Source organism: Micropterus dolomieu, linkage group LG17 (assembly GCF_021292245.1).
Source record: "Micropterus dolomieu isolate WLL.071019.BEF.003 ecotype Adirondacks linkage group LG17, ASM2129224v1, whole genome shotgun sequence".
NCBI lineage: Eukaryota > Metazoa > Chordata > Actinopteri > Centrarchiformes > Centrarchidae > Micropterus > Micropterus dolomieu.
This window is the reverse complement of record NC_060166.1, coordinates 36,536,930-36,548,415: the sequence shown is the minus strand read 5'-3', so window position 1 is coordinate 36,548,415 and position 11,486 is coordinate 36,536,930. Positions and strand designations below refer to the sequence as shown.

Below are 11,486 nucleotides of genomic sequence, written 5' to 3'. Positions count from 1 at the left end.
TCTCTGTCTGTCCAGAGGTGTCCCAGGAATCTGAAGGACCAGTTGAGTCTGAACCAGCTGATACAGAGTCAGGTAACACACACCTGGACACACCTACACCTGAGTAGTCGATGAGCAAAGAACAAATGAGGCTCTGCTTTCTTTGGTGTTTCTGATTCTCTGGTTCTGGACTTTGAAGACTCACTTTGGACTTTAGGAAACAGAACTTTTCACTGACTAAACGATGAGAAAATAGTCTGCAGAATAACGAGTTATCATAATAATCACACCTACATAATTGGCTTCTAAATGTGATGATGTGATGGCAGCTCAGTCACTCGGGCTCGGGTTTCCTCTCGGGACACGGTTCAGAGTCTCAGTGGTTTGGGGAAGTAAATGTAGCTCTGTGTCGTGTCCTCGACAGTCAACATGTGAGTAACTCTGTAACTTCTTCTTCTTCTCTCCTACAGAAAAGTCAGCAGAAGACTTCGCAGGTACGTTGGTCCTCTTCTCTCTCTTTAACAGGAGACAGTTGAAATCTGATTTAGGTTCTGTTTTCAGGGCAGTTCATTCCAGCGGCTGACTGAACTGGTGATGAACCTTCTCCAGTTATTCCGGGTTTCCGTGAGCGAACACACGAACACGAGAGAGAATAAAGAGCACCGGTTTATTTTTTTACCTGCTCTCTCTGTTCCTGAAGCCTCGCCGTCAGTCAGGATGAACGATAACTATGATTATTAGATATCTGTCGGCCACTCGGCGTGCTGAACAACACGTGTCACATCCACGCTGATGGCAGCACGCCAGTTGCTCATCAGGAGCGCCGCTTCATGGTGAGGCAGTGCTCTGATCGACCCTCAGATTACCGGGCAATCTGCTCCACAGCCGTCTGAACTGATTATTAATACAACCATCTATAAACTCAGCAGTTTACGTCCTGGAATCTGATCCTGTCAGCTCTCTGTTAAACTTTCCAAGTCGAGTCTTTTCTCTGGCTCACTCTGACCTAAAGATTTACTCGCTGGTGATCCGCTCCGATCAGACCAAACTCTTCATCTGACAAATGAATAAACGGAAAACATTTATTATTATTTTGGAGTTTTGTCCTCGACACATAGTTTAATAAAGGTTAGTTTGGTGTAAGATAAAGAATATGACATAAATATAACTTAAGCTGCGTGTTGTTGTCCAATCAGAGTACTGTGGGGCGGAGCCTGATGTGGGTCCCTGCAAGGCAGCGTTTCCACGCTGGTACTACAACAGTGAGACGGGTAGCTGTCAACCATTCATCTACGGAGGCTGCAGAGGAAACAAGAACAACCACATGAGCAAGGAGAGTTGCATCGCTGCATGTACAGGTGAGTAAGACCTGTGCAGGTCAGCGGCTCGCCTGCACGCGCTCAGGTCAGCGGCTCGCCTGCACGCGCGCAGGTCAGCGGCTCGCCTGCACGCGCTCAGGTCAGCGGCTCGCCTGCACGCGCTCAGGTCAGCGGCTCGCCTTTCTGTGCCTGTGTGCCCGTGTTAAAGCTCGCTCTCTCTCTCCTCCTGCAGTCACTGTGCTTCGCTCGTCCAAGAAAGCCTCCAGCGATGACGTTGCTGCAGAACACAAAGGTACAGCATGAAACTGTGGTGAACAGGTGGAGTTTGTCCTGAAGGTGGCGCTACAGGAAGCTTCATGCTGTGACATCAGAGCTTCCTGTAGCTGAGACTCTGTAAATGACTGCTGTCTCTCTGTAGCTCGCTGCATGGCGACCCCTGACCCCGGGCCCTGCCGCGCCGCCTTCCTCATGTTCTACTACGACCCCAAAACCGAAACCTGTCAGTCATTCACCTATGGGGGTTGTCACGGCAACCAGAACCGCTACGGCACCGTGGAGGAGTGTATGACCCGCTGTAGCGGAAACGGTAAAGAAACTCGCCATGTGTCCCAGAGTGCACCACACCTCACTAACAGACTGGGCAGCTCCCAGAGTGAACAGTGTCACACAACCAGTCTTTGGAGTTGGTTTGTTCTACAAGAGCGCGTGCGCGTTCTACAGAATATGTGCACGTGTTGTACAAGAGCGCGTGCGCGTTCTACAGAATATGTGCACGTGTTCTACGGATGTTGGTTGTACATTTTATGGGACAGTCATGTTCACAAACTGTCTGTTCTCTGTCCAGGTTGGGTTGAAGGTCACGGCAGAGGTCGTAACCGCTGGACTGCAGGTCAGTTTCACCTCCGGGCTGATGAATTATTGTGGATTTAGAGGTGAAGGATTCACACTTCTGAATGGTCTGAACATTAGAGATTTCACCTGGTGGTGCAATAAGTCACCTGAGGAGATTCTGTCTGGTCCGTAAACGCTGAAAATGTTTCACTGCTTGTTTGCAAAGAGGAAACTGTCTCGCATTAAAGGTGCAGAGTTTAAAACATGATGTGAAGAAGAACCCTCACTGTGATCTGTCTGACCTTCATCTCCTCTCTGCTCCAGCCGTCTTCCTCTTCGTCACTCTGGCAGCCGTCTCTGCTCTGCTGCTGGCGGCGCTCATCATCATCACGCTGAGGCGTCACAGTCTGTCCCGCCGTCCGTCTTACATCAGGTAACAGATGTGAACGCACAGGAGGTCACAGCGGCGCCCCCCCGTGGCTGTATCTGCAGCTGTAATGATGGTGTCTGTTTCCCCTGCAGTGATAAGGAGGAGCTGCTGCCAGAACCAGATGAGCACTCCTCCATGGAGTCCCTGACCGTCCCCGAGAGCCCCAAACCGGACAAAATCTGAGGGGCGCGCCTGGATTCACCCGGGGTCACTGAGGGTCGGGGTTTGTTTTAAGAGATGCTCCCCCTCAGAACTGATTTTAAAGATGTTCTTCCTGTGATTTGGTCCAGTCAAAAAAAAAAAAACCAAGTTCCCGACTTCAGAGGAGGCTGTGTCTGATCTCAGGAAGAACGTGTGGATTCAGTTCTGAGGTGGATCTCTCACCGTGTGATCTGTGTTAGGAGAGCTAACAAACTGTTAAACACCTGTCAAACTTTTATTTTCTTTCTGGAACAGATATAACGTGTTAATCAGAGAGCTTTCCCTTTGGCCAGCCAGGCTAGCGGTTTTCCCGTCTTTATGCTAAGCTAACTAGCTGCTGGCCGTAGTATCGCCGTGAGTCTGAGAGGATTTCACTGAAGTGTTCCTTTTTTAAGATGTCTTCCGATTAGTGAAACATGGTCGCGGAGCAGAACATGCGTCTGATCTTGAACCTTTTTATTATTAATATATAACTCTGTAGTTTCTGCTTTTATTTTCCTCAGTGTTTAAGTGTTAGCATTGATTCAATTATAAGTTACTAAATATGATGAATTTAATCACTAACTTTTGAATTCATTTATTAAGTAGAACTTTAATTTCTACAGAAGGAAGATTTGCTGCTGTCTTTAATCGTTACTGTGTGTGATATGATCACTTTGACCTCTGGTGGTGATCTGACTTCACTTTTTATATTTCATGAATTAAACAATTCTATTGTGTAATCAAGAGTGTCTTTTTTTTTTTTTTTTTTTTTTGGTTTAACTTTTAAAGTAGAATGAACCATAAACACTTCACGGGGGGGCAGCAGTCGTCCCTGGTGGACTTCAGAATCATAAAGTTGCAGTTGAGTAAGAATAAAGACCCGACTTTCAGGACAAAAATAAGAAAATGTTCAGCCACAAGGACGAGACCGCTGCGAGCGGCAAAAAACGTCCCGACCACAGAAAAAGCTGGCAGGAAGTTTGATTTTTAGAAAAAGAAACTTCAAGGACTCTATTATAACTGGCTCAGTGACTTGTTAAAGGGACAGGAAGCGATTTCTTGATGTTTGAACTCAACTACTAAGGAAACACACCGCTCCCTTCAGCGCTCCATCAGAAGCTCCGCCCCTCCAAAGTCATGGTCGCACATTGCCGTGGCGACCAGTACTACATGGCAGAATCTGAACAATAAGCCTGTCAATATTCACACATCCTTTCCAAAATTGTAGGATTAACAGCGAGTAACGTAAACAGAGGCGGTAAACAAACACCATCAAATGGACATCATGCGAGCTCAGACACAGCAGAGAAATTTAAAATAGTTTTTACAAAAATACGAGAGGACGACACGTCCGTATCGGATGCAGAGCTAACCAGGAAGGTAACGTGATGCTACCTAACGTAGCATTTCGTATTAGCTTAATCCCACAGTCCCAGCAAAACTTGTATTTTTGGGTCTTTGTGGCCAGACAAACACTATCATATAACGCCAGAGAGGACAAACACACAGCTAGTAATGCTACTACGCTTAGCTCGGTGACTGCTAACAAGCTAACAAAGCTAACCAGCTGGGATCACAAACGTGACAACAAACGGACACTGCTGACCCATCGTTAGCAGCAAAGCTAACGTTATTTACCTGTCGCGCAGACGCGGAGCAACGACCTCCTTGTCGGTTTTCATTCCTTCCTCCTGGAGTGTGAAACGCCTCGCCGATGTTCACTCCGGTCTAACCAACCCGGGTCACAGAACTTCTTTTTGCACTCTGAAGTTTCTCTCCTTCTGGACAGAGTCTAGAGTCCCGTAATGAGTCCAGCATGTTCGAATCTGCCGGTGTATAGAACTCTCTCTCCCACTGCTCCCATGCACGAGCGCTACCGCCACCTGCTGCTGATTGGCTGGAACAATGTTGTATTTACAGATCTAAGACCCGACTTTTTTCAGAGCACACACAAAAGAGAGCGTTAGCGAACCACAAGGAGTTATTCACTGAATTTAAGTGTTTTGGATTACAATTGCTTACTAAACCTTTTAAGGTTTAAACCCGATCAATAAAAGACCAAGTGTCCAAAAACACGGGTGCCTACATTTCCACAAAAGGAATCTGCAGTTACTTGTAGAAAGTGAAATGGATGGGGGGAACCGTTTGATCAACATTAAAAGCTAAACTTCCGGTACGGGAACGTCACCGGTACTGTGGCGGGTGCGCTGGTAGGGTTACCCTTCTTCTTCTATCTCCTTACAACTCTCTTGTATTGATTGTACCAGGGGCGTAGGAGCGACTTTGAACTTATTAATGCAGCTGAAAGAGGTTTGCTGTGACAGGAGATGGAGAACAGACTGAGGAGGGGAGATTATGAAGACTCAGATGCAGTCAGAGAGACAGAGTATGATATAGAACAATTACCATAAAAACCATGGAACAGCTGCTGGTTAATGGAGCTAGCCACAGTACAATTGTATTCAGTTATCCTGATGTGTGTGAGCTGTCTGTGGTATTTCCTGTGTCTCACCTGGCCCCGACTCTCCCTGTTCTGGTCACTTCATCTCACATCTAGCAAATATACTATGTCCAGTAGCTATAATACAACTTACAAGCTCATCCTCGTCACTTTCTTATTCTCCTGTGACCTCTGTCCTCTTAAAATACTGCAGGATGCTTCGTCTCGGTGTGAACATTTTCACCACTGTTGCTTTTAAATTGCTTATGGACACGTGGCAGAGACGCACCAGGTCCCGGATGGTCCCGGACGAGGGAGACGTCCCCTGGTCTCTCTCCAGTCAAAGAGTTTGTCGGGTGTCTGGGTCTTTAGAGACCTTCATTCCTGCGTTCTTGAGAATTTTATGCAAGTAGAGTGCATCACTAAATGAGCCATTAAAATACATTTAAAAAAACTAGAAACTCCTCTCTGACTCTCTTACTGAGTCTTTATTGATGCTTGAATGTTGTTGACTTTGGATAAAAGCGTCTGCCACGTGAGGAAATGTAAATGTATTAAGAGACCTATTGATATAAGTGAACACGTGAAACATATCTTTAATTTAAAAGTTTAATGTTATAGGAAGATGAGCCCATGAGCGCCCCCTGCTGACTCACTACGGTACCTGCGTGAAATGACGTAATCCCTGTAAAATGAGCTGTTAAAGAGCTGAAAGACTTTCATCACCAGTTTACTCCTGAATGGAAAAGATTTATTCTTCCTTCAACAGCCACTCTTGTTCTGTTGGGAATTCTTAATAAAGTTGTGACAAAAAATAAATAATAAATAAATAAATAATAATAATCACGGCTCCTCTATAAAAACGACGTCATTTTCCGGCGACCATCCCGGAAGTGCGTCGTCTGAGCCAAAATGGAGCAGAATTGGAGCGAAGCCGCTGAAGAAGCTGATGTCGGTTAAGAAGAGAAACCGGACCGTTTAACAGCTGAAGCCCTGAATCGGCAGCCCGGAGGTTCCCGACCCGGCGTGAGAGGAACCCGGACACAGACTCGGACTCAGTTAGATGCTGTAAGTTTTCACTGTCGCGCTTTTTACAGCGCTGCGAAGTCTGCAGCTAGCGGCTACGTTAGCATGCTAACATGTCGAGTCACGGGAGTCCCGGGACCCGCAGTCTGAACCGCGCCGTAAACCCCGCACAGGAACCGGGTCTGGGAGGCGCCGCCGTGCAGTTTCGCTTCTGTCTGCTGTAGTTAAAACATGTTTTAATGTCTAATGGCCGTAACGTGACCTGGTTAGCTGTTAGCCTGCTAGCCTCCGTGTGTCGTTGGTTCCCGTTAGCAACACATGCTAACAGAGAAGCTAATGGCGGCTAAAGAATTAGAGTATTTCCTTATTTCGCAGTAAACTAATGTTGAAATGTGTCTGATCCTGTTGGCTGGACTAACGTTCTACGCCACCGTCTGTACAGGTGCGGTTAGTCACGTGAGTTCACGCTGACGTAATGTTATTGAGAGATTCACAACAATAATAAAGGGTGGCGATGGCGCAGTGGAGAAGACACATGCGAGTGTGAGAGACCCGGGACCTCTGACATGCAATAGTAAGTCAGCTAAATTAATAAATGTGAAGTTACGCTTTACAACAGCTCCTGCAGGTCACATGACCCTGCTCACCTGTTTCACAAATTCATGTTTCCCAAAACAAACAAACTGTGACCAGTCGGTACTAGCAGCTATGCTCAGAGACTCGGACCAGCTGAGTCTTGATGACAGGAACGGTGGACTCTGAATGGATTCAGGTCATGGTTCGTTGTCAGTAGCTGCTTTGACTCTGATTATTTTCCACCAGTATGTCTCCAATCTGCCCGGCTCGCTGTGTCAAAGGTCCCTCAGGGCTCCAGACCAGCTTTGTTTACTGTGACAGAAAGTTTAGGGGCCACACATTAAATCGACCTGCAACGCAATTTTCCCCATTTTAACTGTAGTACTGATTAATACTTAGGTAATAAATACAGAAACGACAAAGATTATTGTTATTATTTATTATTGTAGTTGAGCCACGTTCTGATTGAACGCTGCTGGAGCGGTGAATACTGGAAGTGTCGTCTCATCTGTCTCCATATTTGAAGCTGCTGTCGTGTTTAAACCCAGGAAACCTGCTAATGTTGTAGAGTAACCCTGTGTGGTGATGTCACAGGTTTGGCCGCTAAGTTCATCTGGGAGGAAAGTTACCTTACAAAATACAAACATTTAGGACGGAGGCGCAGATCTGAACAGAGTATTTAAGGTCTCTCTGATGCATCCTCCTCAGAAACTGGCGAGAAACACCAATCGCACACACGTGTTCGAGGCTGGACAGCAAAACAATCAGCGTGCACTGTTAAAGAGAGATCGGGACATCCAGAGTTTGGTCAAATGATCATGCTAAAACAGAACAGGAGGTACAACGCTGACAGGAAGTAGACTAATAATTAGTGATACCTTTTGAGGTATCGACTGAAACAGCCTGGTGTCCAGTCGTGTTGAAATGTCAAACGAGTACTGCTATCAGTACTCTTGTTACTGGATTGGGGGGGAAATTACTGTATGGTTTAGTTTGCAGTCAAACACTCGAGCGTGGAAAGAAAGAGAAGCAAAAGTAGAGAAGCTGTTTTATGTCTTTATGTGCGTGAATTTAATGGCCTGCGGCTGCGTCTCGCACGTGTTCGTCACTGTTACCACAAGCTTGTCTTTCGGATGGTTTCAGCTTCTGGGATCCGTTAACTCCTCTGATCACTGAGCAACGCGTTCCATCAGTTGAGTGATTTTTGTGGCGCAGCAGCGACCGGCTGATTATTTTTCCCCGCCCCTCTCCTCCGGCTGCTGATATCGGCTTGTTCAGTTTTAAGAACGTTAACAAATTATTGTTTTACTTTCAACGATGGTGTTAAATTTTGATTTCGTAGGTCACTTGGATCCTACACAACAGTAAAAGTAATATTACCATCAGTACTACCAACAGGTGGCGTTTTACACAACTTATCGGTTGGAGTACTCCGTTGTGGTTTTGAAGTTTTGAACGATACCCGGCTCCGCCTAAAATGCAAAGGTCCAGAAAGCTCTGCTGTGGCCTCCAGCAGCCCTGACGTTCACTCTCTGGTGTCCACAGAAACAAACTTCCATCTTTGTGCTAGATATATTTTACTGTTCTCTATAAAGCAGACATAGCGGCGTTGAAGCAACAGAAGCCATTGCCATGGTTACTACCCATAGCGGGCGTCTGTGTCTGAAAAGGCCTTAAAACACAGACGGTAAAACGTGGAAGTTCCTCACAGACTTATTCACAGCCGTCGTCGTGTATTTGGCAGAGTCTGAAGATGGCGAGCTTGTGTACTGACGTGTGTTTGTTTTTGTGTGTGGCTGTCAGGTGGTCATGGCGGAGCGGCGGGCGGAGTGTACGTGGAAGAGACACATCTCGGAGCAGCTGAAGCTCAGAGACCGAGTGCAGAGGCAGGCCTTCGAGGAGATCGTCCACCAGTGTGAGTTGCTGTGCACCATACTGGCGGGGGCGGGGCCAAACGTGACAGAGGCGCCGCCTCGTGATTCTCTGCTTTAATGAGCTCTGTCTGTTTGTCTCAGATAACCGTCTGCTGGAGAAGTCCGACCTGCAGGCCGTCCTCTCAGAGAGGTACCAGACTGACAAGTATGACGTCCAGAGGAGCCACGAGTCCAGGTGAGTCCTGGATCAGCAGGTGAACCAGCATTCTGAATCTGAGACGCGTGACGGGTGTCCTGACATGTGACATGTGTTTTCCCCCTCCCCCGGTCTGGTGTTGCAGTGCGGGCGCAGACGCGGGGCGCAGCGACGCCCTGCAGCAGGAAATGGCTCAGATGAGAATCAAACACCAGGAGGAGCTGACGGAGCTGCACAAGAAGCGAGGAGAGGTCAGTCACCTGCACCGCACACAGGAAGTGATGTCATTATCATCAGCACCTGATCAAAACCAGTTTAGTTCCTGCCAGGAACCAATCAGAGGGCTTGGTGGCTTTCAGAAGATGCTTCATGAAATATTCTAATAGTAAATTTTTTTTCAGATCTCTGAGCGAGCGTCTCGCCAATCACGGGGGGGGGGTTAAAAAGGTTGACACTCGTTGATCTGCATGAATGATTATTGACGAGTCACTTCTCAGCATTAACTAATTAGAGACTGAGCACCATGAGAGCTTTTTTTAAAAACTAACCACAGAAATGAAACTGCTGCTAAGAGATCTAAATAAATCGCTGTTACCCTAAAGTAGAATTAGCACGCTAACGTTAGCATTACTGCGGGCAGATAAATCAATACTGATTATCACAAATTAATTTTCCTCAATAACAAATGAACAAATGTTCAATAAATGTTGGATTAAATTCATCAGCATCAGCTGATACGTATTTTGTTGAGGAAAAGGGAGAAAGCAGGTTTGATGGTTCTGAATGTTCTGCCTCAGGTCGGTTTATTGATCCGCTGTTTGGCGAGTTTGTTCTGAGCAGGAAGAAAAGTTTATCTCAGGAACAAAGATCAGACTTTAAACCTGAGACGATTTGACTTTTATCCAAAGAACCGGCGCCTGTTGATTAAAGTTGGCGGCAGAACATTTCAGCAGCCCCGAGGTTCTGTGTTCCTGAACTGAAAGCAGATTTCTCAACCGTTTCCTGATTAAAGTGCTGACGTGATCAGTAACTTTGGTCCTGTGACATCCTGAGGGTGGATGGACCAATCGGTGCAGAGTTCACTTCCCTTTAGGCGCCGTGACCAGTTTGAAATGGTGAAACACTTCTGCTAACAAAGGCGGCGGCCATCTTGGGGTCACAATGACTGTAGGTACAGAAAGTTCTGGAGGCGGTGCAGCAGCAGCGTTTTCCCTCGCGGCGTCCACATAAAGCGCTTCTTCCTGCCAGCGACGGGCTCAGACGAGGGAGAGGATTCGGTTGTCACGTTAGGACAGAGAGTCTCTCAACGAACACATCAAACTCCTCCCCCTCGTTTCCACCATCGCCTCTCACGGCGCACCGCTTAGATCACCGCTAGAGCGCGCTCCCCAAGAACAAACACACTTCCTGTCTGAACAACTCGGGGGAAGCGAGCTGAAGGAGTTCCAGGTCCTGGAAAGTCCTGAAAACATGATGCTGAATGGTTGTTTGTTTGTCCTGCAGCTGGCTCAGAGCGTGATCGAGCTGAACAACCTGATTCAACAGAAGGACAAGGAGATCCAGAGCAACGAGGCCAAGTCAGTATCCCTCACACCGTGGTCTGGGTTCGGGGGGGGGCAGCAGGTGACTCACGCTGTACTGTGTTTTCAGGATGCTGGAGTACCAGCAGCAGATTGCCAACCTGGAGGGGGACTGTCGGGACCTGAGGAGCTACCTGCAGGTAGGCAGCCAGCTGGATCTCAGCACCTGGACTGGACGGGTCCTGGTGTTCTGGTCCTTAATTTGATGGTCAGTACTGTTTCTACAGAACGCTTATATCAGGAAAATCTGCTCTTAGAGGCGAAACAAACCCTCACGCAGACGGGCCGGTAAGAGACCCGGTCCAAGATAAGTTCAGCCTGTAAGAGACGTGATGAAGGTCAGTGATGAGCAGTAAAAGGTCTGATTACCCACAATCCTCTCCTGCTGCCCTCTGGCTCCCAGCAGCCCCTGCTCTCTGCTCCCATCATGCTCCAGTGGTGCATTGGTGGTCCCAGCAGCTGCTGACAGACAGGATGTGACATCACAGAGTGAGTCTGTACAGAGCTCCTACAGGCTCACAGTGATGATGATTGACATCCAACAGAACCAATCAGCACGGAGCGTCAGGCTGAGGAGGAGGAGGGAGCTGATTTCCAGTTTTCAAGCTGAGACCTTCTGAACAGACAGGAAGTGAAATCTATTTAAAGCTGACAGAGGGTTAGTCTGCTGTACGGTGGCCTCTGTAGGACATTCAGCTGTTGGCTGTGTACATGGTGCAGCTGTGTTCTGTTGGAGTTTAATGGAGGTTCTAGCTGATGTGTGGAACTTCCTGTGTCTCTGCAGGACCTGGAGAAGGCGAACCAGACCCTGAAGGACGAGTACGACGCCCTGCAGATCACCTTCTCTGCTCTGGAGGAGAAACTGAGGAAAACCACGGAAGACAACCAGGAGCTGGTGTCCCGCTGGATGGCCGAGAAGGCTCAGGAGGCCAACAAGCTGAACGCAGAGAACGAGAAGGACTGCAGGTAAGCCTGGTCCTGATCCCGACTGGTCCTGACCGTTCCCGGTTCTCTCTGGCTGACAGGTTCTCTCTGACTCGTTCTGATTGACT

General features: G+C 47.6%; 3 protein-coding genes and 1 non-coding gene across 4 annotated transcripts in view; 3 read left to right on the top strand and 1 right to left on the bottom strand.

Annotated features, from left to right (window-relative positions):
• The window catches only part of spint2 (serine peptidase inhibitor, Kunitz type, 2), a 7,613-nt gene extending 4,131 nt beyond the window's left edge, over window positions 1-3,482 (top strand). Inside the window, exons 4-11 of the mRNA XM_046072854.1 lie at window positions 16-72; window positions 450-473; window positions 1,176-1,337; window positions 1,531-1,590; window positions 1,717-1,884; window positions 2,143-2,187; window positions 2,454-2,562; window positions 2,652-3,482. Of these exons, the coding sequence (XP_045928810.1) occupies window positions 16-72; window positions 450-473; window positions 1,176-1,337; window positions 1,531-1,590; window positions 1,717-1,884; window positions 2,143-2,187; window positions 2,454-2,562; window positions 2,652-2,742 (716 nt within the window). The 3' untranslated portion in view covers window positions 2,743-3,482. The remainder of the gene's footprint in view (window positions 1-15; window positions 73-449; window positions 474-1,175; window positions 1,338-1,530; window positions 1,591-1,716; window positions 1,885-2,142; window positions 2,188-2,453; window positions 2,563-2,651) is intronic.
• LOC123986143 (protein phosphatase 1 regulatory subunit 14A-like) overlaps window positions 1-4,601 on the bottom strand; it is a 25,059-nt gene extending 20,458 nt beyond the window's left edge. The window contains exon 1 of the mRNA XM_046074249.1: window positions 4,381-4,601. The gene's annotated coding sequence lies outside the window, so the exon portion shown is untranslated. The remainder of the gene's footprint in view (window positions 1-4,380) is intronic.
• A 1,475-nt stretch (window positions 4,602-6,076) lies between these two features.
• Window positions 6,077-11,486, top strand: part of atg16l1 (ATG16 autophagy related 16-like 1 (S. cerevisiae)) — an 18,862-nt gene continuing 13,452 nt past the window's right edge. The window contains exons 1-7 of the mRNA XM_046073507.1: window positions 6,077-6,250; window positions 8,588-8,699; window positions 8,800-8,893; window positions 9,000-9,105; window positions 10,358-10,431; window positions 10,505-10,574; window positions 11,219-11,400. Of these exons, the coding sequence (XP_045929463.1) occupies window positions 8,594-8,699; window positions 8,800-8,893; window positions 9,000-9,105; window positions 10,358-10,431; window positions 10,505-10,574; window positions 11,219-11,400 (632 nt within the window). The 5' untranslated portion in view covers window positions 6,077-6,250; window positions 8,588-8,593. The remainder of the gene's footprint in view (window positions 6,251-8,587; window positions 8,700-8,799; window positions 8,894-8,999; window positions 9,106-10,357; window positions 10,432-10,504; window positions 10,575-11,218; window positions 11,401-11,486) is intronic.
• On the top strand, window positions 10,772-11,048 carry LOC123986696. The gene has a single exon (XR_006828955.1). It is a non-coding gene; the product is annotated as a small Cajal body-specific RNA 6 (non-coding RNA).